This window comes from Gorilla gorilla, chromosome 2 (genome assembly GCF_029281585.2).
Source record: "Gorilla gorilla gorilla isolate KB3781 chromosome 2, NHGRI_mGorGor1-v2.1_pri, whole genome shotgun sequence".
Classification (NCBI taxonomy): domain Eukaryota; kingdom Metazoa; phylum Chordata; class Mammalia; order Primates; family Hominidae; genus Gorilla; species Gorilla gorilla.
This window is the reverse complement of record NC_086017.1, coordinates 165,589,175-165,615,483: the sequence shown is the minus strand read 5'-3', so window position 1 is coordinate 165,615,483 and position 26,309 is coordinate 165,589,175. Positions and strand designations below refer to the sequence as shown.

At 36.0% G+C, this 26,309-nt stretch overlaps 1 protein-coding gene across 1 annotated transcript in view; it reads left to right on the top strand.

The window, feature by feature from the left end:
* The first annotated feature begins 1,965 nt into the window (after positions 1 to 1,965).
* GPR149 (G protein-coupled receptor 149) overlaps positions 1,966 to 26,309 on the top strand; it is a 98,785-nt gene continuing 74,441 nt past the window's right edge. Inside the window, exons 1-3 of the mRNA XM_004037875.5 lie at positions 1,966 to 3,519; positions 4,444 to 4,636; positions 10,637 to 11,085. Coding sequence (XP_004037923.3) covers positions 2,539 to 3,519; positions 4,444 to 4,636; positions 10,637 to 11,085 — 1,623 coding nt within the window. The 5' untranslated portion in view covers positions 1,966 to 2,538. The remainder of the gene's footprint in view (positions 3,520 to 4,443; positions 4,637 to 10,636; positions 11,086 to 26,309) is intronic.

Sequence of the window (26,309 nt, the reverse complement as noted above, 5' to 3'; positions counted from 1 at the left end):
CCAACCTGGGTGACAGAGCAAGACCCTGGCTCTTTAAAAAGAAAAAAAAAGTGAGTTCAGCCCCCTCTTTCTCTCTCTCTTTCTTTCTCTCATGCCCTCTTGCCGTTCTACTTTCTACCATGGGATGATGCAGCAAGAAGGTCCTTGCAAGATGCTGGAACCTTGATATTGGATTTCCCAGCCTCCAGAACTATGAGAAATATTTTTTTCTTTATAAATTTCATAGTCTGTGGTATTCTGTTTTGGCAACACAAAATAGACTAAGATGCCTCTTTATTTTACAGATGCAGAAACAGACAGCAAGAGAAAGTACAAGAATTGTTGTCCTAGGTTACCTATCCTGCAATAGCAGTCAAAAGTTAAATTCAGATATCTCTACTAGCTCTCTCCTGGCTGCAGTTCTGCTACCAACCTTTGGAAATGTGCTAAACATTCTTGTTTCTTCTGTAATAGCCCAAAGAACAGTACAACATGGTGATTAAGTATCCCTTTTCCAAATTTATATTTAATGGAAAACCCAGAAATGATGATAATAATAGGGGAAATGTTCTCAGACCTGAAATGGTACTACAGTAGCTATTATTAATTTCTATTCATTGTATATTAACAATCTGAGACTTATTGTCCAACCTAACTGAAAATGCAGGATTCAATACGATATTGAAGAATAATATTTTTGCTATGGCAAGGAAGAATAAGGTTTGTGAGAAGAGGCAGAATGGCATGTCACAGAACTTTGAAGTCTTCAAAAATAAGATTTGTTTTTCATCATACTTTCTGAATCAACATTATTTTAAAATGAATATACCCTCAACCTTTCCTACTCACACAGCCCTACACAGTCTATACTATCAGTAAGGAGAGCTAGAGTGCTGAGCTAGCTGTTACATGTGTTTTTTGTTTCCATTTGCTGAGTAAGGGGGAAAATCAAACAATCAACATATCAAGATAAGTGAAATACCTGCTGTGTTTATTGAAGGGTGTGGCTGGTAATGACTAATGCAACCATTTTCTACTTGAACAGATTCGGGTTCAAAATGATACTTCAGTTATTTCTAAAATGAAAAGAATGATCGCAGTTCTATTACTACTTCCAGTTATTAAATCATTATCAATATCAACTATTTCCTTTCCCTTCCTCTGTTTCCATTTAGACCTCCAGCATTATGTGGGAGAATGCAGCCATCTGGTCATGAGGCTAAGCTGAGAAGAATGCTGCCCTAAAGCATCCTGGGAAATGCTGGACCAGAAGTACTTCTGTTAGATACTTCTTTGCTAAATCACGCATCTTGCAAAATTGACCGTTAAGAGATACAACTATTGTATGTCCCAAATACTCTGGTTAAAAATGTAGGGTGATCTTCCTTTTAGGCCCTATGTAATATCTTCCTACTTTATGGATACTTAGACATATAATTTATTCGAATGACAGCCTGCTTACTTGATACCATTGACAGAAAATAGTTATAAATAAATGTCTAAAGCTAGTGTGACTCTATCCAAAGATTCTGTATAATCCCGTTTAGAGTAATGAGGACTATAACGACAATCTTAAGTACACTATTTTTTTAAAAGAAATCTGATACATCTTACTGTTATGCATGGGATTGATGATATTCTTCCTCCAATGGATTATGAAGCAGAAAGTCTAGGTAAGAATAAAAGCAGTCCCTTAGTTACTGGAGTAGCTTAGACCTCTCACAGGTTATATTTGTAGTTCACATCAAGCCTGAGCAAGTATCTGGACTAATTTTACATATTGAAACCAAAGGGGAAGCTTAGCAAGCACACCGTTTCTTGCTTTGAAAGAGTCAGTCTAAGATATACGTATATCATTTTGTTCACACACTGAACTCCCCTCCCTTTTTTTCCTGCTTCTCTCCTGCTTGGAGCTGACTCCTCCTTCCTGCAGCTCCGAGGATCACAGGCTGATTGAAGAACACAGCGGTTCAGATGGGATTCTGTGCACAAGCTCCCTCTGACTGGCTCGCGCTCGCCCTCTCTCTCTCTCTCTCTGTCTCTCTCTCTCTCTCCACCTTCAAAGCTGAAACCTACCTGACAATCTCCTGCCTTTGAATCCAGCTCTGGAACCAAATGCATCATTTTACTGCTCTTAAAAGTGAACAGAGTTTGATTATCTCAAGCTACAAGCTGCTTTGCTCCATAAGAAGGACCCCAAAGGATCCAGACATCATTGGTTTTTAATGTACCTGAAGAGTTTTGTTTTGTTGATTTTTTTGGCTTTCTTCCCTGAAACTTGATGGTGGGAAGGGGTTTTTGCTTTGTTTTTAATTGGAATGTTGAAATGTTATTTGTTCGGGGTTTTTTTTTTATGCTTGAAATGGAACCTAATTTTTAAATATAGCTTGAGTCAGATCTAAAGGAGACATGCTGACCATTTTCTGCAGGACTGACAAGGAGAACATCTAGAGGGGAACTTTGGTAGGAGGAATGAAACCTGATTTGCAGCAGCCGGTCTTTCTTTTGAGAAAATTATCAGACTCATTGATAAGGGAAATTAAATATTGACCAAGGACAATGTCTTTATTTCTCAGTAACTTATCAACAAATGACTCTAGCCTGTGGAAAGAGAATCATAATTCTACGGACCTTTTAAATCCGCCAGGAACCCTGAATATCTATCTTTTTTGCTTGACATGTCTCATGACTTTTGCAGCCTTGGTGGGCAGCATTTATTCACTCATTTCCCTGCTGAAAATGCAGAACAGAACTGTTGTGTCCATGCTTGTGGCTTCCTGGTCTGTGGATGATCTCATGAGCGTCCTGTCGGTGACCATCTTCATGTTTTTGCAGTGGCCAAACGAGGTCCCCGGTTACTTCCAATTTCTGTGCACCACCTCTGCCTTATTGTATTTATGCCAGGGCCTCTCTAGCAACTTGAAGGCGACTCTCCTAGTCTCTTACAACTTTTATACGATGCACGGAGGTGTGGGGAGCCAGACAGCCTCCAGAAGATCGGGCCAGGTGCTCGGCGTGGTGCTGACCGTGTGGGCAGCCAGTCTGCTGCTCTCGGCGCTCCCGCTGTGCGGCTGGGGCGCCTTCGTGCGCACGCCCTGGGGCTGCCTGGTGGACTGCTCCAGCTCCTACGTGCTATTCCTCTCTATCGTGTACGCTTTGGCCTTCGGACTCCTCGTGGGCCTCTCAGTCCCACTCACTCACCGATTGCTGTGTTCGGAGGAGCCGCCGAGACTCCACTCCAACTACCAGGAAATTTCCCGTGGAGCTTCAATTCCTGGGACCCCTCCTACTGCGGGGAGAGTGGTTTCCCTGTCCCCAGAGGATGCTCCAGGCCCGAGTCTGCGGCGCTCTGGGGGATGCTCTCCGAGCTCCGACACCGTGTTCGGACCGGGTGCGCCCGCTGCCGCTGGGGCTGAAGCCTGCAGGCGTGAGAACCGGGGGACTCTCTATGGCACCAGGAGCTTCACCGTGAGCGTAGCGCAGAAGCGCTTCGCTTTGATCCTAGCGCTTACAAAAGTCGTCCTTTGGCTGCCCATGATGGTAAAAGTGTAGTTGCTCACAAAGCGCGAGTGTGTGTGCCAGACAGTGTAAATGAGCGTTGGGACCGGCGTCGCCGGTTTGGGGAGTCACCAAGAGACACACAGTGAAGTCCGCTTCCAAGTGTATCTCGCTGGGTTTTAGACACGCACTTAGAAGAAGGCAGTTCGGGATAGGGCTAGTTGGCTGCGAAACCTTTACTACTAAATGCTTCTCCTTTCAAAAGTCAGGGGCATGGGGATCGCTTTCCGTCGCGAGCGACTTAGTTTTCCATATCGGTGGTGGCCAAGGATATTGTCTCACACAGCAAAATCAGAGAGTATTCAGAAAAGGAAAGAGGGAATTAAAAGGTTTTTCCCCACAACCTTCTGTCATCCCTTTCTCGCCGTTCCATTCCCGCCTAGAGAGGACGACGCCCATCTCCAGCAGGGCGGGATAGAGGGGAGGAGAGATCAGTTGTGGAGGGAGAAGACAGGGGACAAAACAGGCTTTTGTTCCTCCTTCCAGGAGGAAGCCGATTAAGAGGTGGCAGAGTGGCGCCCCACTGTGACGAGCGCGCATGGGCGGAGGTGAGGGTCCAGGGAGGCGACAAAGGCCATTCGGAGAATCAGATGCGGGTTTCACGGACGCCTGTTTCCCAGCTAGCGTCCCCCACGTTGTAGACTGTGCCTTTCTGGTGGAGTCTTGAATAGGCGGCGGGCACAGGTCCGGCACTCAAAAGCTGAAACCCCTCCCAACCCTGGGGGTGTGCCCCGCCGTTCCCAGGAGCCCATCACCAAGGACAGGGAGCCAGCTCTGTAGCAGAGGTCCCCCTGTCCATCAGGAGAAGGAACTGGAAAGGGAACTGAGGCAGCGTGCGTGGAGAAAAGGCTTGAGAAGTACAAAGTATAATTTTAGGTTAGGTCTGAAGTTCTCTTGCCCTTGCAGATGCACATGGTGGTCCAGAACGTCGTGGGGTTTCAGAGCCTTCCCTTGGAGACATTCAGCTTTCTACTTACCCTGCTGGCCACCACTGTAACCCCAGTGTTTGTCTTGTCCAAACGCTGGACCCACTTGCCCTGTGGCTGCATCATCAACTGCAGGCAGAACGCATATGCAGTGGCGTCCGATGGGAAAAAAAGTAAGTCCTCAACACTGCAGTGATTGGCAGCAATATGCATTAGGTGACTTTCAGAAAAGTGGTCTATTAACAAAGTTGCCTCAGTAGGGGATGGAGAGTCCAAGGATAAATGTCAGTGGTAAATAGTGAGAAGAAATTATAACATGAAACAATCACTACAACAGTTTGGGGATAGATTTTAAATTCAGCTGGTTTTGAAAAACCTCATGAAGTGCTTGTGGTACTGAATAATTATTTTAGGTAGAAAAAAAAAAGGGAAGACTAGGATTCATTCAGCACACCATGTCAACAAAGGCACTTAGATGATACATTCACCATAGTTCTTAGTCCAGAATAGAAAATATATTCCCCTCCCAAGTCTAGAATGAGATGCAGCATTGCTATAAGAAGCTTGCATTTGAAAAAGGATTATTAACCCTCTGAAAGGAGTTGAAAACTCATTACATTATAACATTATTATGCAATGGAACAGTAAAGAAAGGCATTTTTGTTGTTTTACTGCTAGTATTCTTCCAGGGTTTTGGAAAGTTTTCAGAGTAAGGAATCAGAGTGCTTGAAAACATTTCCAAAACAAATTGTAAATGTAGGCCTCTCTCTCTCTCTCACACACACACACACGCCCTGGTCCAAACATAAAAACAAACAAAACCCTCAGTTTAAAAAAAAAGACACAAGTGACAATTTGTTACTGTGTGTTCATGTATGGATCTAGCCAAGTTATTTACTTAAAGAAGATTCTGTGTTCTGAAGAGTACACCTAGAATAAGAGTGGAAAGCAGGGTCCCTTCCAGAACTCCCTACAGTGTAATTGTTCCCATATGCTAAGACAGGAAAAATGTTGAGGAATGAGCTGTATATTTTGACTCTGCCAGAAAGAAAAAGGAGATTATTGTATTATTCCAGACAAAATATAGGATGTTCTATCACTTAATAAATCTGAGAATGCATTAGTGTATGCTGCATTAACTGTCCTATTAATTGTCCTTTGCTCAGAGTATGCAAGTATATTATTCTTTAACAGAGATGAAGGTTAAATAAAAACAGTCCATCTCAGGCTATTTTAGGGTTTGCAAAATCTAGAGGATATCAAAGTATACTCTGCCATCAATTCAACGACAAAGTTATTTTATATAATTAGCCATGAACTGGCCATTTTTCCTATGTCATAGTGATGGCATTTAATATTTAGAATGTCTAGATATTTTTCAAATGACCAGAAAATTTTTTATTGTTAAGAATGCCATTAAGTTTTATTAGTAGTAGATGGCAGATGCATTTGTCTTTAAAATAATCTTAGAACTTATAATAATGATGTGTCTCTAAAGATTAATATCCAGAGCAACAGTGACAGAGAAAATTAATAATAAACCCTTATGGGCCACTTATAAAAACATGTAACATAAAGGAAACAATTCACAAACCTCAAAACTCTAACATTCTAATAAATCTTAGCATTTTGCCACTAAACTAGTGAACCAGCCCGGTCTTACAACATCTAAAATTGTGAGAAGTATGAGTCTAGTGCCAGTGAAAATGAAAAGTCGTAATGAATTGGTTGAAGGCAGTCATTTTTAAGAAGTGGGGACCACCCATCTCAGAGCTGAAAACAAAGCAAACAGCAGACTTATTCTTGTAAATGACCTATGAAATATTCTACTTTCTGTACTGCACAGACAGAAGAGTCTTACGGCAGGCTAGCAGAATCAACAGTCACACTCATATCACAGGTTTGAAATTAAAAATATGTCTTTCGAGATCAAAATAATATTTTTTCTAAAATTACCATTGCTTTTATTTGTGTTTATTTTAAAATTCCAAAGAAGGACTTGAAATATGAAGGCTTATGAAAAAGAAGCATGGCTTCACAAATAAAACATTGTGAGAAACTTTAGTTTAAGATGCTTATAGTTCAGATGACTCCATTCCCTCTTATGATCCAGGCTGTGATATCAGAAAATTCTGCTAATAACAATGATGTGTTTCTACTGTCTGAGAAGCCACCATCGATTTTCCTATTGATAGTGTAACACAACAAAAATTTAAAACCCCAAAGGTAGCACATGCTTAGGTGGGCCAGGTGGTTGATCAGCTAGAGTATCTTAATTCTTCGATGGTTCGAGTTTTATGTTTAAACTTTTTGTCCATAACAAACTAAGATTCCCTCTCTTTACATCCTTTATCAGTCAGTGAACTTCAGAAGCAAGAGAGAGAAAATATTTTTTCCTAACATATTTATCATAGGTTAATGTTGAAGATGTAAATATAATTATACATCTCAACTTCACTAAATGGGAACTGAGAGAAGTGCAACCAGAAAATGAATGTGAGCAGTGGAAAATAATTTGCAGAAATAATAATCCTCTCCTGTTTCAAACAAGAATCTGTACTACTAGTGTCTCAAAAGTTTTTTGTTGTTGTTGTTGTTGTTTTGTTTTGTTTTGTTTTTTTCTCAAATGATTTTAACATAGAGGTCTCAGGCAGTAGACACACTGTTTGGATATGGCTTTCAGACTCATTTTGTTTGCCTGACATGACGTTTTTTAAATTAAACAGCTAAATGTCAAACACATTGTATAAAAAACAGATTTTTGGTCTTTTTTTTTTGACAAAATGATAGTATCTGGTAAGTGACATTACTCTGAAGAATGATTTGTTTTTATAAGTTGATGTAATTACTCACATCTAAAATTGTAATTGGCAAGATGTGACTAAAAGCAGAAGACTAGAGCTAATTCATATTTTATCAAGGATTTTGGAAGAATAAAGATTTTGCTTTTAAGAACAAAAATTATATTTATTTTTAAGATGTTTAGTATAAATTTCAAAAGATTCTGGACAATATTCTGATGGCTTTTAAGTTTCTTGCAAATTATTAATCAATGAAAGATCTCTATCTTTCACAGACACACACACGAAATACAAAAAAAAGTTTTTAAAAAATCTCAACTATGTATTTTTTTTTAGTGATATAAAAGTAGGAGTCAGGAACTGTAGCACTGTCAAGGCCTTCCTCCTATAAATAAATCAATATTATAAAGATACCATTTTTTTGAAATCATATGTTATTCAGCTAGCATCACTGAGTCAAGGCTAACCTAACAAACCATTCCTATCACACCAAGCATGATTCCTACAGGTTGCTTCATTCATTCATTAATTCACTCACTCAATAAATAAATATTTATTAGGGAAAAAGTCACTATGTGTCTAGCACTGTGCTGCATGTTCAGTAAGGAACAGAAATTCCCAACCCATGACCCATGAGCTGAATTTGGTTCAAAGATCTGGTGTTTAACCAATTTTTATTGTTACTTAAAACTAATTTTAATTATGTACCGAAATTTTAAGATCAGGATATTTTACATCAAGTCTATGAACGTGGTTTGTCTGAAAAATTAGAATTATTGACAACACAACCCCTAATCTCCCCACAACTGGCTGGAGCTGAGAATCCTCCTTAGATGGAGGAAGAACTTTCCCATTTGCCTTTGTTAATAATTAAAGCATGGGAGATATACCTAATGTAAATGACGAGTTAATGGGTGCAGCACACCAACATGGCACATGTATACATATGTAACAAATCTGCACGTTGTGCACATGTACCCTAGAACTTAGAGTATAATAATAATAAAAAATAATAATGATAATTAATGTTATCTAACTGGCCCCATAGACACTTTTTATTTTATATTTTTGGTTCATTTTTAAAAAAGACCTAGTCTTTACCCTCAAAGAGCTTAAAAATGATTAGTTTTGACTCTGATTCTCATATTTTCTTCAACATAATTTTGATTATTGACTATGTTGTTTTAATTTGTTTTTATAGGGATTCGCCCCCTTACAACCAGCCTCTCATCTTACATTGTCAACTTTATGATACTGTTATAACCTATTATCTCAAGTTCAGGTACATTAGTTACTTCAGGCAGAATTTTGCCATTTAAGTGATAAGTCACTAACAAGAAATGTTTCCATTGATTACACTTCATAATTACTGTATTTCCTCTGACTTAAAAACAGCACATTGTGTAATTCTGCTTCCATTAACATAATTCTTTCATGGGTCTGATTAGCAAGAAAGCAATTTCAAATAAAGACAACTCCAATTCTGAAAACAGCTAGCTTTAAATTCATATCGTTTTACCTGTAAGCAATCTTCAGTAGCTTTCATCTGTCACCCCGTTTTCTCCAGTGTAAAATAGAATCAATACGTTTTTTATTATGTAGGGTTGTTGGTGTGTTAAATGAGATAATCGATGTGCAAAATGGCCTCAGAATGTTCTATCACATCATGGTCTCTTGATAATCCTCCTTTCTTTTCATAGCCTACCTCACACTGCCCCTTGTCCCTTGTGACATGGAGGTGAAGTCTCCTTTAACACATTCTGCACACTCCTTCAAAAACATTACTAATTTTTGCTTTATATATCTGAGATTACAATGTGCAACTAATAAAATTATAGTCATAGACATCAATTTTATCATGTTATATCACAAAATTTGGATTTTATGACAGCATTTGTTTTCTTAATGGCCTTGAAATGACAATTTGTCACTTCATATCTTTTCTGGAGAACAATAGAAACCCATCAATAATTTAAACATCCTTTTAGTTCCTTCACCTTTCACATTCTTAAAGCAAGTTAAACAGTATAACTTAATTTTACTTGACTATGTTACTAGAAAAGGTCAGTAAAAATATAAATGAGACAGTATATAAAATATGAACATCTGTTTCTACTTTTATTTTTTCTTTGAATCAAACTTGTTCTTGTTTGTGTTCTGGCTCAAACAACAATGAATGATACTAATAAATTCTATTTTTCAGTCAACAGAATTGGTTTATAAATCTTAGATTCTGGGAAACATTTCGGTAATAGAATCAGCGTATGAATGACACTCGGGTATATTGCAAAATGGATCAAATTTTACTTATCTTTTCCATAGAAAGATTGTAGCTTTTCCTACTTTTTTTCTATCGAAGATAGCTAAATGTCTCAGTATAAAACACAGAGCTATCAAAGTAGAAAATATGTTTGAAACAAACCATGTTTTGACAGATGAAAGCAAAAACATTAAATTATATCTTGTCTACCACCTTGATATAACTTCATTCTTAATATATAAAACTTATCTAGCATTTAATGACATTCAACATAAAAATTGTATCACTTTCTGTCACTTTCTTGCTTTTTATTCTAAGATTTTGCATCACTCCACCAACTAATGGTACTATAATTATTATTTCATCATATTTTACCTGATTTAAATCATAAAAAGTTTTATGCATTCCTGCTAAACTCTTCTTGTAATAATCAGCTTTATAGACATTGTAAAGTGCTTCAATTTACAAAAAATATTAATCCAACTAATTTTTTACCAGTTCATTTCACATTTATTTGTATCAGAAATGTACATGTTATTTTTTAAAATTTAAAAGCTGTTTTGCAGCATAGTCTAATTTTTAATGTATGCATTTATAGACATATAAATGACAAAAAATTATATACCAAAATATTTAAAGAAGTTATATTTATTGGTGGTATTCTTAGCTGAATGACTCACATAATATTAAGGCTACTTAATAATTAATTTCTAGCAAAATAGAATTTATAAATAATATATCTTATCCCAAAATATAAGGAAATGTGCAAAATCATTGGTAGACTAAGAAAAGCTAAAACAATGTATTTGAGAATTTCCTAATGTATGGCTAAGTTTTTGTTACGTAAGGCTTCTTTAGAGACTGAAAGAGTTTTTAAGATTGTATGTATTTTAAGACCATCATTTTGTAAATGAGAAAAATTAGGCACAGGGTGGAAAGATAATTTTCTGAGGCATAATTTCTTTGCATAACTGACAAAAAGTAAATGAAGATAGTTTTAAAATGTATAATAATCAAGTTGAATGCACTTTCTATTTTTATTTGCTATATATATCCAATGTTGTCTTTATCTACCTTACTAGCCATAAACTGTTGTTTTTATTTTTACTCAGTCAAGAGAAAAGGCTTTGAATTCAATCTATCATTCCAAAAAAGTTATGGGATTTATAAAATAGCACATGAAGATTACTATGATGATGATGACAATTCCATATTCTATCACAACCTGATGAACTCTGAGTGTGAAACTACAAAAGACCCTCAGAGAGACAACCGTAACATCTTCAATGCTATAAAAGTAGAAATCAGCACCACGCCCTCTCTGGACAGCTCCACACAAAGAGGCATCAACAAATGCACAAATACTGATATTACAGAAGCTAAACAGGATTCCAACAACAAAAAGGATGCATTTTCTGACAAAACAGGAGGTGATATTAACTATGAAGAAACTACCTTTTTTGAAGGGCCAGAAAGAAGACTGTCTCATGAAGAGAGTCAGAAACCAGATCTTTCAGACTGGGAGTGGTGTAGGAGTAAATCAGAAAGAACCCCTCGTCAGGTACAGTAAAAGTTGTTCTTGCTGTTAAATTGAAAGTGATACTAAATATGATAGTCATGAAAAACATTATCAGTTGTTTGTTTTATTCAATCAAGCCCAACATTAACTTCACTTGCCTCAATTAATTTCCATGATATTTAATTTTATTTCAAGGTCTCTTTTGAAGGACTTTTTAATTCTTTTAATCAGTTTAAAATCTATACATTTTATAATAGGAAGAGTTAAACAGGCTCTTTAAGAAGGGTAGGGAATTCTTTTTTAACCTCAAGTAACCTGCATAAATTCAGATTAGATTCGCAGAACTCATGGTCCAAATTAATTTAATTTGTATATTTTATTTTTCCCTCCTCCATTCCAAAGGTATACCTTAAGTCTCCAAGGGAAGTTTTATTTTTTCCTGTAAAGGCAAATATTTATACAACTAGCAGTGAGAAGTGTTGTTCTGTTGAAAGTATGTTAGGCAGCTTGCCTATCAGTCTTACTAGAACTAATCCCTCCAGTACCCAGCAGAAAAAAAATATTCCAGAATACATTCTCATGAGCATTTGCAAGCCCTTACGAATGTTCCATCTCCTTAAATATGGAAGAATCATTTTATAATATTTTATAAAACTAAAAGAATTTGCACATGAATTTCTCATCCTTTCCTAGATTTCAGCCTTCCTAAAATGGTGAGGGATCCTTCTTATTCATTGAAATGGCAGTGTGATATTGATATGAGATTTTTTTCTTTCCCCAAGTTCTCATATGTGATAATTAAGTTGCCCTTGCTTTCCACACTATTGATTTCCTAGGAAAAAGGAGTCTTTTTTCTACATGAGTTAATGGAAATCAGAATCTACATGCACCTAATCTCTGGAATCAAAAGCATTATTTTAGAAATACACTGCTAGGAGTAATGTACTCATTGATCAAAAGTATGATCATATAACACCAACTATAAATATGAGCAGAATAATTTGAGATTCTCTTTATTCTCATTGATTAAATAAAACTACTAGTCTCCTGATACCATTGTTTTAAAAGTGAGTTGAATAGTAAAATAAGGTGTATAAAATATATTATACAAACAGAAAATTGTGCATATGTTTAGAGTTTAGAAGTCACAGGAAAATATCACTAAATATTTGTCATAAATTAAATAGTACAGTAGAAGGTGGAGGCCAAAGAACACAACGCTCCATATGTTTAGGAAAAATGTGTTTCCCTAGCTAAGAGGGGAATTCCAACACTTTCATCGCCAATTTGCTCCTGAATAATCTAAACCTCTTAGTGTTGCACTTAGAAATTGTTAAGTTATATTCATAATGAAGCGCATGTATGTGTGAGTGTGTGTCCATCCCAATAACTTGTAACTACCTTCTGTGCTAGTCACCTATATCATCCTCGTGATTACCCCTTACAGATTACAGCTATCTTGAATCTTACTCATATTTTTTGTTGTACTCTTCTATCACAAATGTATGTACTTCTAACATACTATATTGTTTAGCTTTGCTAATTTTGAGCCTTCTAAAGATGGTATCATGCTATATATAGTCTTCTGGGGCCTGCTTTTGTTCATTTAATATTACTAAGCTCAATTTTCTTATTTATTTCATCAAAACCATGGGAATTATTATCTAAAATACCATAACTTAACACCCTCATTCAAAAGCCTTGGTTATAGTTTGGAAAGTAGGGTCAAATAACTATAACGAGAAACGTGAAAGAATCAGACACTGCTTGCACATAAGTACATTGTCCTGGGAGAATGATGAAGAACAACTTACCCACAATCTTCTTTAAATCAAAAATTAAAATGATTTATGTAAAGTATAAAACTTTGATCAATCCAGATATCTTTCAGCTATAAATATTGACTTGTTAAATATAGATATTTAAACAACTGTGGTGATCAAGTCTTTCAGGAAACTTCTCTGAAATGGTCGCTATGAAAAATAATGATTAGTGGTAAAAGATGGATAATACAATATTCTGGAAAGGTAAAACTTTTTATTTCCAGGGACTAATTAAAATTAAATAAAATACTATCATAAATTTTAAAACAACAGGAAGAAATCCTAAACCACAGACTGACATTTTTTGTATAACCTTCCCTTAGTAAAAGTAGCTGTGGTCTTTACGGTTAGCCTTAAACACAAATACAAAATTTTAAATTAAAAAAGTTCTTTTCTTTTTCTTTTTGAAAGTCAAAGTTGAATAGTGACCTCTTTTTTTATTATTATTATACTTTAAGTTTTAGGGTACATGTGCACATTGTGCAGGTTAGTTACATATGTACACATGTGCCATGCTGGTGCGCTGCACCCACTAACTCGTCATCTAGCATTAGGTATATCTCCCAATGCTATCCCTCCCCCCTCCCCCCACCCCACAACAGTCCCCAGAGTGTGATGTTCCCCTTCCTGTGTCCATGTGATCTCACTGTTCAATTCCCACCTATGAGTGAGAATATGTGGTGTTTGGTTTTTTGTTCTTGCGATAGTTTGCTGAGAATGATGATTTCCAGTTTCATCCATGTCCCTACAAAGGACATGAACTCATCATTTTTTATGGCTGCATAGTATTCCATGGTGTGTATGTGCCACATTTTCTTAATCCAGTCTATCATTGTTGGACATTTGGGTTGGTTCCAAGACTTTGCTATTGTGAATAATGCTGCAATAAACATACGTGTGCATGTGTCTTTATAGCAGCATGATTTATAGTCCTTTGGGTATATACCCAGTAATGGGATGGCTGGGTCAAATGGTATTTCTAGTTCTAGATCCCTGAGGAATCGCCACACTGACTTCCACAATGGTTGAACTAGTTTACAGTCCCACCAACAGTGTAAAAGTGTTCCTATTTCTCCAAATCCTCTCCAGCACCTGTTGTTTCCTGACTTTTTAATGATCGCCATTCTAACTGGTGTGAGATGGTATCTCATTGTGGTTTTGATTTGCATTTCTCTGATGGCCAGTGATGATGAGCATTTTCTCATGTGTCTTTTGGCTGCATAAATGTCTTCTTTTGAGAAGTATCTGTTCATGTCCTTCGCCCACTTTTTGATGGGGTTGTTTGTTTTTTTCTTGTAAATTTGTTTACAAAATTCTACAAAACATTTTAAATCACAAAGTTTAAAATGTTCACATTGTAATTTAAAATGCTAGCAAAAACACATTTAGGACTGAAAACCTTATGAGGACTTTTCCTAAGACTAAAACAACTTTTAATTCTTACCCTTTTCTTCAGCAGCAAATATTACATGGAAGTGAATGATGACTTAGAAAGGACTTTCATTTTTATCTTTTTCTTCCCAGTGCCATTTTTTGCTCTCAAAGCAATGTTAACATATGTATCTTATATAGTGATGCATTAAACTGTGTGGTAGACACTGCAGTTACTCTATAAAAACACTACTTCTTTTGATTGTTTTATGGTTGTACTTTCAAACACTTAGGCTCAATTTATCAGTTTGTATCTAATGGTACTACATTTAATAGTAGGTGTTCTCAGGATTTTTTTAAAAGCAGATTTGATTTTAAACATATTTAGTGAGGTCTCCTTTATTTCTACAATATGCTTCTTTTTTATTAAAGTTTATGTTAACAATTCTCAGAATATTTTCTTGGAAGTCCTGGTAGGAGTGAGAATATCATCAAATTAAGGTTAAGGTGTAGAAATTATGGCAATACAATGGCTTCAGTAGATTTAAATGTGATCCCATAAAATTTACAAGAATTGAAGGTATTCATAAGACTGAAATTCAATTTAAACCTGGCCACACAATTACTTCTTTTTGAACCCCTAATAAGTAGAAATCTAAGCAGTTTACCATTTTGAAAGTTCAGAAGAAATAGTCAGAAATGTCAGAGTTTTTTAGTTAGAAAGTCTTAATGTGATAGCCACTGGTATGACTCTTTCTGAAATGAAATGATGATTTTCTAGAACCCCACATTTTGTCATCTATGAATAAAGAAAATTGGACTTATAAAATAATTGACTGGCTTGTGGGTGATCACTCTATTTTCTCTTTTAATACCAAGTTCATAAAATTACCCTGGATTCCATTTTCCTTCCCTTTAATGTTTTGTTTTAGAGTTCCAGAAACTCACTCCTTTATTTTTGTGAATCAAAAACATAGATATCCTGAAACTTTTAATCTATTTACAATCCTATCATTATAGGATCTGTAAGGTGCAAGGTCCTCCATTTTGCCAGTAGGGTGTTTTAAAAACAGATTCTGAAATATTCCCTCTCAAATGAGAGACAAAGCAGAGGGAGGTAACTGTATTTAAATTTACTACATAAACACTTAGCTTAAGGGATAAATAAGGCCAACAAGAACTAATTTTAAAGTTGCCTGAGAATCAAGGAAATTTTATTTTCATTTTAAGGAAAATGTTTTAGCTGTCTAAAAAGAGTTTTCTAAAGTTATGTTGTGTCAGTTGTTAACAGAGTTTAGTAGCAGCACTGGTTTCTATAGTATTTTTAAAATATTATTATTTATTTAAGTAATTTTCATAGGTAACTACAGAATCCAAAAGCCAGCTAGACTATTTTGAGCTCTTTAGATCAGAGTTTCTCAAGTTTTAATGTACATACGAGTCAAATGGGTATCTTATTAAAATGCAGATTTTGATTGATTAGGTATGAGATAGGATCCAAGATTCTCCATTCCTAATAAGGTTCCAGATGATTTCTGTACAAACCAAGGTCCCACCTCAGACCTATAATCAAAATCCCCCAGTGGGCTAATATGCACATTAAAAATTTTAAAGCGCTGCTTTAGATTCTAATGGCTAGAGAATGCGCATGAGTTTGAAGTGCAGGGCAAAATTAATTCTTTCTATTTAATATATGATCCATAAAGTATAAGGCTGGAAGAAAATACTCAATACGTGTATCTTTTTCCTCTTCCTAAAAACTGTGCATCTTTTCTTTTCACTTTAAAAAATAAACTATTTAAAAAACGAGAACAGTGTATTGCTGTTTTCTGTTATATTATTAGCTTAAAATGAAGATGCCTAAACTTGTCTCTGAGTAATTTCTGACATTTTAACTGAAATGACCATACTAGAAAAAAATCCACTTAAAACCTATTTATAGCCTCCACCCGGTCATCTTAACAAAAATAATCATCTGGAATATACTTTATTTTTGACTACATCCATTTGTTTGAAGTGCTTAGTTTATTACTCACTGTTCAGAAAATTGAAAATTTGCTACACTGCCTAGTTTTTTAAAAGTATAAACTTTATTGTTTTTATAATTATTAAACTAACATATAATTATTGTAGAAAATCTAGAAATTGCCGATAAGCAAAGAAAAAACTCACTTCCACCTACCCAGAGTTAACCACTGTTTACATTTTGTTGTATAAAATATCTGGCTGTTTTCTATGCATATATTTTTACTTTTGACAAAAACATACAAACCAAAAAAAGTCCTGCTGCATGTACTGCATGCGCTCTGCTTTTCTCCACTTCACAGCATAACTTTAACCTCAACTTAATTGTTTCAGCCCTTTGTGTCATTATCTGGTATAGTTTAGAGTGGCTATTTGAAGTGCGGCTGAAAATTCATCCATGAATATAAATTTGTTCTCAAGTATATAAAATCTTGGAAGTTGAACCTAAGGGAATTTTATTCTAAACTACTTCAGATATTTCATAGTACATTTTGTGACCTTCACAGCATGCATCATTTGCTGCAATGAGTAAAATAGCTCTAACTGCTCACGTTCTACAAATTCAAGGGAATTAGCATTGGATCAAAGCTTGTGTGGAATCATATAATTTATCTGTTAGCTAAGAATTCTGTTAACATTCTTATAAAAGTCTCCTGGCTTAAGAAACCTAAAAGATTGTGTACTGAAATGACCCAGCTGTGGCTTAAATCTCTTCTTGGTTACTGTCTACTTGAACTCAAGTGACTAGGAACTCACTACATTTTTTAAACTTTTTATTGTGAACTAATACATGACCTACAAAACAGTTGCAAAAAAATAGTACAGAGTTTCAATATATCTTAATTCAGTTTCCACTAATGTAAAGTTACACTGTACAATGCAATTATCAAGAAATTAATAACTAATCTCTAAATTTTATTTCAGTTTTACCAATTGTTCTCTCTCTGGTTCTGGATCTAATCCCTGATGATAAATCGTACTTGTTTTTATGTCTCCTTACCTCCAATTTGTAACAGCTTCTCAGTCTTTTTTTGTTTCACAGGACGTTTACTCTTTTGAAGACTACTGGCCAATTTTGTTTTTTTATTTTTGGAATACCCCTCAATTAGTAATTGTCTTATTTTTCAATTGATAGAATTAAAGACAAGAATATCACAAAAGTGATGTTCGTCTTTTCTAGTGCATCATCTCAAAAGGTACATGATGTTGATACATCTTATGATGGTGATGTGAACTTTGATCCCTTCGTAAAATTGGTGTCTGCCAGATTTCTCTATGTAAAGTTTCTATTTTTCCCCCTTGTAATTTTTAAGTGTCTTGTGGAGAGACATTTTGAGGTTATGAAGGTATTATGCTTCATATCACAACTTGCCCACTAACTTTAGCATGCACTGATGAATCTTACCTGCAACAATTATTATGTGATGGTAATTTTCTATTTCTACCATTCTTCTTTTGGTTTCATTCTTTGTATATTATGAATAATGTGGTGATAAACATTTTTATACATGATTCCTGATGCACATAAACACATTTTATTTATTTTTTTGTTTTTTTATTTCAATAGGTTTTTAGGGAACAGGTGGTATTTGGTTACATGAATAAGTCCTTTAGTGGTGATTTCTGAGATTTTGGTGCACCCATCACCCGAGTAGTGTACACTGTACCCAATGTGTAGTCTTTTATCCCTAGCTAGCCCAACCCTTTCCCCTGAGTGTCCAAAGTCCAACGTATCATTCTTACACCTTTGCATCCTCATGGCTTAACTCACACATGTGAATGAGAACATATGATGTTTGATTTTTCATTCCTGAGTTGCTTCACTTAGAATAATAGTCTCTAATTCCATGCAGGTTGCTGTGAATGCCATTATTTTGTTCCTTTTTATGGCTGAGTAGTATTCCATGTATATATATATACTACAATTTCTTTATCAACTCGTTGATTGTTGGGCTTTTGGGCCAGTTCCATATTTTTGAGATTACAAATTCTGCTGTGATAAACATGCATATGCAAGTATCTTTTTCGTATAATGACTTCTTTTCCTCTGGGTAGATACCTTCTAGTGAGATTGCTGGATCAAATGGTGTATCACTTTTAGTTCTGCAAGGAATCTCCACACTGTTTTATATAGTGGTTGTACTAGTTTACATTACCACCAACAGTGTAAAAGTGTTCCCTTTTTACCACATCCCTGTCAACATCTATTTTTTTTTATTTTATGATCATGGCCATTCTTGCAAATGTGAGGTGGCATTGCATTGTGATTTTGATTTGCATTTCCCTGATCATTAGTGATGATGAGCATTTTTCTATATGCTTCTGCCCATTTGTATATCCTCTTTTTAGAATTCTCTATTCAAATCCTTAGCCCACTTTTTGGTAGGATTGTTTGTTTTTTCCTTGATGACCTATTTGAGTTCTTTATAGATTCTAGATATCACTCTTTTGTCTGATGTATAGATTGTGAAGATTTTTTTCCCATGCTGTGGCTTGTCTGTTAACTCTGCTGATTATTTCCTTCACTGTGCAGAAGTTTTTTAGCTTACTTAAGTCCCATCTATTTATCTTCATTTTTGTTGCATTTGCTTTTGGGTTCTTGGTCATTAAGACTTTGCCTAACCCAATGTCTAGAAGGGTTTTGCCAATTTTATCCTATAGAATATTTATGACTTCAGGTCTTAGATTTAAGTCTTGATCCATCTTGAGTTGATTTTTGTGTAAGGTGAAAGATGAGGATCCAGTTTCTTTCTTCTACATGTGGCTTGCCAATTATCCCAGCACCATTTGTTGAATAGGATATCTTTTCCCCACTTTATGTTTTTGTTTTCTTTGTCAAAGATGAGTTGACTATAAGTATTTGGTTTTATTTCTGGGTTCCCTATTCTGTTCCATTCGTCTATGTGCCTATTTTTATACCAGTACCATGCTATTTTGATGACTATGGCCTTGTAATATAGTTTGAATTTTGGAAATGTAATGCCTCCAGATTTGTTCTCTTTGCTTAGTCTTGCTTTGGCTATGTGGGCTCTTTTTTGGTTACACAAGAATTTTAGGATTGTTTTTCTAGTTCTGTGAAGGAATGATGGTGGTGTTTTGATGGGAATTGCATTGAATTTGTATGTTTCCTTTGGCAGTATGGTCATTTTCACAAAATTGATTCTACCCATACATGAGCATGGGACGTGTTTCCATTTGCTTGTGTCATCTATGATCTCTTTCTGCAGTGTTTGGTAGCTTTTCTTGTCTTTCACCTCTCAGTATTTTATTGTCTTTGCAGCTGTCGTGAAAGGGGTTGAGTTCTAGGTTTGATTCTCAGCTTGGTTGCTGTTGGTGTATAGCAGAGCTACTGATTTGTGTACATTAATTTGTATCCTGAGACTTTGCAGAATTTATTTACCAGTTCTAGGAGCTTTTTAGATGAGTCGTTAGGGTTTTCCAGGATCATCGCAAACAGCAGCAGTTTGACTTCCTCTGTGCCAATTTGCCCTTTTTTCCTTTCTCTTGTCTGATTGCTTGCCTAGGACTTCTATGTTGAACAGAAGTGACGAAAGTGGGCATCCTTGTCTTGTTCCATGTCTCAGGGGTATGCTTTTTACTTTTCCCTGTTCAGTATAATGTTGGCTGTGGATTTGTCATAGATGGCTTTTATTACCTTAGGATATGTCCCTTCTATGCTGATTTTGCTGAGGGTTTTAATCATAAAGAGATGCTGGACTTTGTCAAATGCTTTTTCTGCATCTATTGAGATGATTATGTGATTTTTGTTTTTAATTCTGTTTATGTGGTGTATTACATTTATGGACTTACATATGTTAAACCATTCCTGCATTCCTGGTATGAAACCCACTTGATCATGGTGGATTCTCTTTTTGATATGCTGTTGGATTCAGTTAGCTAGTATTTTGTTGAGGATTTTTGCATCTGTGTTCACCAGGGATACTAGTCCATAGTTTTCTTTATTTGTTATGTCCTTCCCTGGTATTGGTATTAGAATGATACTGGCTACCTAGAATGATTTAGGAAGAACTCTCTCTTTCTCTATCTTTTGGAATAGTGTCAATAGGACTGGTACCAATTTTTCTTTGGATATCTGATAGAATTCATTTGTGAATTCGTCTGGTCCTGGACTTTTTTTGGTTGGCAAATTTTTAATTACTATTTTAATATTGCTGCTTGTTATTGGTCTGTTTAAAGATTCTATATCTTCCTGGTTTAATATAGAAGGGTTGTATAATTCAGGGAATTTACTGTTGTATAATTCAGGGTTGAATAATTCATCTCCTCTAGGTTATCTAGTTTATGTGCATAAGGGCATTCATAGTAGCCTTGAACAATCTTCTGTATTTCTGTGGTATCATCTGTAATATTTCCCATTTCATTTGTAATTGAGCTTATTTGGATCTTCTCTCTTCTTTTCTTGATAAATCTCGCTAATGGTCTACAGATTTTATTTATCTTTTCAAAGAACCACCTATTTGTTTAATTTATCTTTTGTATTAATTTTTTTGTTTGTTTCAATTTCATTTAGTTCTGCTCTGATATTTGTTATTTCTTTCCTTCTGCTGGGATTGGGTTTGAATTGTTCTTGTTTCACCAGTTCCATGAGGTGTGACCTCATATTGTCTATTTGTGTTCTTTCAGAATTTTTGACGTAGGTATTTAATACTATGAACTTTTCTCTCAGCACCACTTTTGCTGTATCCCAGAGGTTTTGATAGGTTTTGTCACTATTATCATTCAGTTCAAAGAATTTTTAAATTTCCGTCTTGATTTCATTTTTGACCCAATAGTCATTCAGGAGCAGGTTATTTCATTTCCATGTATTTGCATGGTTTTTAGGCTTCCTTTTGGAGTTGATTTCCAATTTTATTCCACTGTGGTCTAAGAGAGTACTTAATATAATGTTAATTTTCTTAAATTTACTGAGACTTGTTTTGTGGCCTATCATATGGTCTATTTTGGAGAACGTTCCATGTACTGATGAATAGAATGTATATTCTGCAGTTATTGGGTAGAATGTTTTGTAAATATCTGTTAAGTCCATTTGTTCTAGGATATAGTTTAAGTTCATTGTTTCTTTGTTGACTTCCTGTCTTGATGACCTGTCTAGTGCTGTCCATGGAGTATTAAAGTCCCCCACTATTATTGTGCTGCCATCTATCTCATTTCTTAGGTCTAGTAGTAATAGTTTTATAAACTTGGGAGCTCCAGTGTTAGGTTCATGTATATTTAGAATTGTGATATTTTCCTGTTGGACTAGTTCTTTTATCATTGTATAATGTCCCTCTTTGTCTTTTTAAACTGCTGTTACTTTACAGTTTGCTTTGTCTGATGTAAGAATAGCTACTCTTGCTCACTTTTGGTGTCCATGTGAATCCTTATGTGTTAGGCGAGTCTCCTGAAGATGGCAGGAACTTGGTCAGTGAACTCTTATCCACTCTGCCATTCTGTATCTTTTAAGTGGAGCATTTAGACCATTTACATTCAATGTTAGTATTGAGATGTGAGGTACTATTCTATTAATCCTGCTATTTGTTGCCTGAATAACTTGGTTTTTTTCATTGTTATTGTTATATAGGTCCTATGAGATTTATGCTTTTAGGGGGTTCTGTTTTGGTGTATTTTGAGGATTGGTTTCAATAGTTAGAGCTCCTTTTAGCAGTTCTTGTAGTGCTGGCTTGGTAGTGGCAAATTCTCTCAGCATTTGTTTGTCTGAAAAAAACTGTGTCTTTCCTTCATTTATGAGGCTTAATTTCACTGGATACAAAATTATTGGATGATGATTGTTTTGTTTAAGGAGGCTAAAAGTAGGACCCCAATCCCTTCTAGGTTGTAGGATTTCTGCTGAGAAATCTGCTGTTAATCTTATAGGTTTTCCTTTATATGTTACCTGATGCTTTTGCCTCACATCTCTTAAGATTATTTCCTTTGTCTTGACTTTCGGTAACCTGATGACTACGTTCCTAGGAGATGATCTTTTTGCAGTGAATTTCCCAGGTATTCTTTGACTTTCTTGTATTTGGATGTCCAGATGTCTAGCAAGACTGGGGAGGTTTTCCTGGATTATTCCCTCAAATATGTTTTTCAAACTTTCAGATTTCTCTTTTTCCTCAGGAACACAAGTTGTTCCTAGGTTTGGATGTTTAACATAGTCCCAAACTTCTTGTAGGCTTTGTACATTTTTAAAAATTCTTTTTTCTTTATCTTTGATAGATTTGGTTAACTCAAAAGCCTGTCTTTGAGCTCTGAAGTATTTTCTTCTGCTTGTTCAATTCTATTGCTGAGACCTTCCAGTGCATTTTGCATTTCTCTGAGTGTGTCCTTCATTTCCAGAAGTTGTGATTGTTTTTTATTTATGCTTTCTATTTCACTGAAGAATTTTCCTTTCGTATCCTGTATCATGTTTTTGATTTCTTGAAGTTGGACTTCACCTTTCTTTGGTGCCTCCTTGATTAGCTTAATAATTGACCTTCTCAATTGTTTTTCTGGAAATTCCGAAATTTTGTCTTGGTTTGGATCTACTGCTGGTGAGCTGGTATGATCTTTTCAGGGTGTTAAAGAAACTTGTTCTGTCATATTACTAGAATTGTTTTTCTGGTTCCTTCTCATTTGGGCAGACTGTGTCAGAGGGAAGATCTGGAATTCAAGGGCTGCTGTTCAGGTTCTTTTGTCCCATGGGGTGATCCCTTGATATGGTGTTCTCCTTCTTCCCCTAGGAATGGGGCTTCCAGAGAGCCAAACTGTAGTGATTGTTTTTGCTCTTCTGGGTCTAGCCACCCAGCAGAGCTACTGGATTCCAGTCTGGTACTGGGGAGTGTCTGCAAAGAGTCCTGTGATGTGATCATCTTCAGATCTTGCAGACACAGATGCCAGCAACTGCTCTGGTGGAAGTAGCAGGGGCATGAAGTGGACTCTGTGAGGGCCTTTGGTTGTGTTTTTGTTCAGTGTGCTGGTTTTGTGTTGATTGGCCTTCGGCCAGGAAGTGACACTTTCAAGAGTGCATCAGCTGCAGCCCTATAGGGAGGATGTAAACTTGCCCTAGGGACACCTGGTTAAGTATTCAGGTTTCTCAGGTGGTGAGCAGGGCCATAGAGCTCCCAAGAGATTATTGCTTTTGCCTTCGACTACCAAGGCAGATAGAGAAAGACCACCAGGTGGTAGCAGGGATAGGCATGTCTGAGCTCAGCCTCTCCTTGGGCAGGGCTTGCTGTAGCTGCTGTGGGGGATGGGGGTGTGGTTTCCTGTCCAATGGAGTTATATTGCCAAGGAGAGGATTATGGCTACCTATGCTGAGTCACACAGGTCACCAGGAAAGTGGGGGAAAGTCAACAGTCACAGGCCTCACCCCTCTCCCAAATGCAGCTCACAGTCCTAGAGGCCCATCTCACTCCCACCGTGCCCCACTAACAGCCTTGCGTCTATTTCCAGGCAGCCAGTGACCAGGCTGAGAACTTGCCTCAGACCACAGGCCTCCCTGCTGAGAATGCAAGCTGACTCACAGGTTTTTGGGGTCTCAGGGAGCCTGCAGCGGTGATCCAATTCCTTCAGTGGGTCTGTGGATTCTTTTGGCTTTCTTGGTCTGTTCCTGCAGTAGTTCTTGGAGCAAAAGTTCATGATGTGAGTCTCCACATGCTGCTCTGTCCATCTGAGTGGGAGCTGCAAGCTAGTCCTGACTCCTATCTGCCATCTTCACAAGGTCTTATTTCTACCATTCTTTCTATATTTAGCATAGGAATTCTACCGTAAGGAAAAGCTATCTCTTCTCCTTCATTTACCTATTTATTTATTTATATCAGTATGGATTCATAGATATTTATTTTAACTTATAGATCATAAACTATGCTATCATTTATTTTGTTACCCCAACTATCCTGTATTTGGCCATTGGGAGCTCTTTCATGTTGGTATCTCTATCTATCTAACATGCCATAATCATTTTTTAGCATTTTCTGACTTTCTGACAGCATGAGATATCCCAGCATCATTGTGTATTTTCCTTAACCTGGCCCCAGAATCAAGAGTTTTTCCAAGGAGCTCTGGTTCCTTTAATTGGAAAATAGTATTTAGAAGCCAAAATCTGGGTGCTAGATACACTCATTGCTACTGAGGTGTCTTGCTTCTAGGCCCTAACCTACAGAGCTAGGAAATATATATATATATATGTGTGTGTGTGTGTGTGTGTGTGTGTGTGTGTGTGTGTGTATACACATGACATATACACACATGAACATATATATACACATATGCTTATGTGTTTATCTATATTTCTATATTAATCACCCCATATTAATAATTTTAAAACAAGTTTATACTCACACCTCCAATTCCAATCAACTACTACAGAGTTCATTCAAACCTTTCTCTTTTCTTATTTACTCCCTTTCCTCACAGTAAAAAAACAGGCTTTTATCCACAAATACGTTTACTTTTTTGCCCAGTTCTGATATACACTTAAAGAAATTTTAGAATTGCTAACCCACACCCCTGTAGGAAAAAAATATTAAGAGTATAATAATTGCAAATGGTTATTACCTTTAGCTTACAGGTTACAGTCAAAACATTATCTTCCAAAGTTACTTAGGTCAGTTCTTTGCTTTTCCATTTTTCCATTCCCTTCATTTTACATTACATTTTTCATTATTTATATTTGACTATGTGAAGGATGATCAGGTTTTCAAGCATCAGAACTATATAAAACATGATGTGGTTTGGCTGTGTCTCTGCCCAAATCTCATTTTGAATTGTAGCTCCCATAATTCCCATGTGTTATGGGAGGGACCCAGTGGGAGATCCTTGAATCATGGGGGGTGGTTTCCCCCATACTCTTCTTGTGGTAGAGAATAAGTCTCACAATATCTGACAGTTTTATAAGGGGAAACTCCTTTCACTTGATTTTCATTCTCTCTTGCCTGCCACCATCTAAGACATCCCTTTTCCTGTCCGTCATGATTGTGAGGCCTTCCCAGCCATGTGGAACTGTGAATCCATAAAACTTTTCTTTCTTTATAAATTACCCAGTCTCAGGTATGTCTTTATCAGCAACGCGAGAATGGGCTAATACAAAAGGCATATGCGCTTCATTCATTTTTCTTCCCTGATTTTATTTTTCTCATTCTTTCCACCTTGTTCCTACATACCCTCTGTAAGTAACCAATCATATAGTTTATGGTTTAACGTTCCTGTATTTCTTTTTGCAAAATTGGGTAGATACATGTTTGTCTTCTTATATCCCCTCTTTTCTTACACGTAGATATGATTCATGCTTTACTTTTTTCCTTAACAATAAATACTGGACATCTCTGCATATTAGTTCATAGACATCTTCCTCATGGCTGTGTAATAACCCAGTGTGAATATACCATAGTCAATTTAACTACTCTGTAGCTTGTTTCCAATATTTTGCAATAAAATCAGTACTGCAATGAGTAACTGACCTTGTATGTATGTATTTGCACATTGTTGGAGGTGTAGCTTCAGGATAAATTCTTAGAATTAGAGTTTCTTGGTCAAATAAAAAATGTAGTTTTGCTAGGAATTGCCAAATACCCCTCTAGAAGGTTATACCAGTTTCTACTCCCACCAGCAATGTGTGAAAGAGGATCTTTTTTCCTACCACTTCAGTAACAGTGTATATTATCACACTTTTAAACTTTTTCCAGTGTGATAGGAGAGAAATGATTTCTCAGGGTTGTTTTAATTATACTTATCTAATTGTAAGCAAGCTTGAATAGTTTTTATATATTTAAGGAACTTCTATCTTTTTCTCTATTATAAATTGTTATTATTTTCTCCAATTTTTATGGAGATTTCTTTTTCTTCATCTTCTGATTTTTAAGAGTTCTTTACATATTAGAAATATTAGTTCTTCATCCATTATATCCTATGTTACAAATATTTTTCAGCATTTATCAGATACCTTTCGATTTTTGTTTATAGTATTTTTTACCATGCACAATTTTTTGTTTGTTTATAATAAAAATTATCAATCTTTTTATTAATTGCATTTGAATTTTTTAAATAATAGTTAGAAATCCAGTTTAAAAT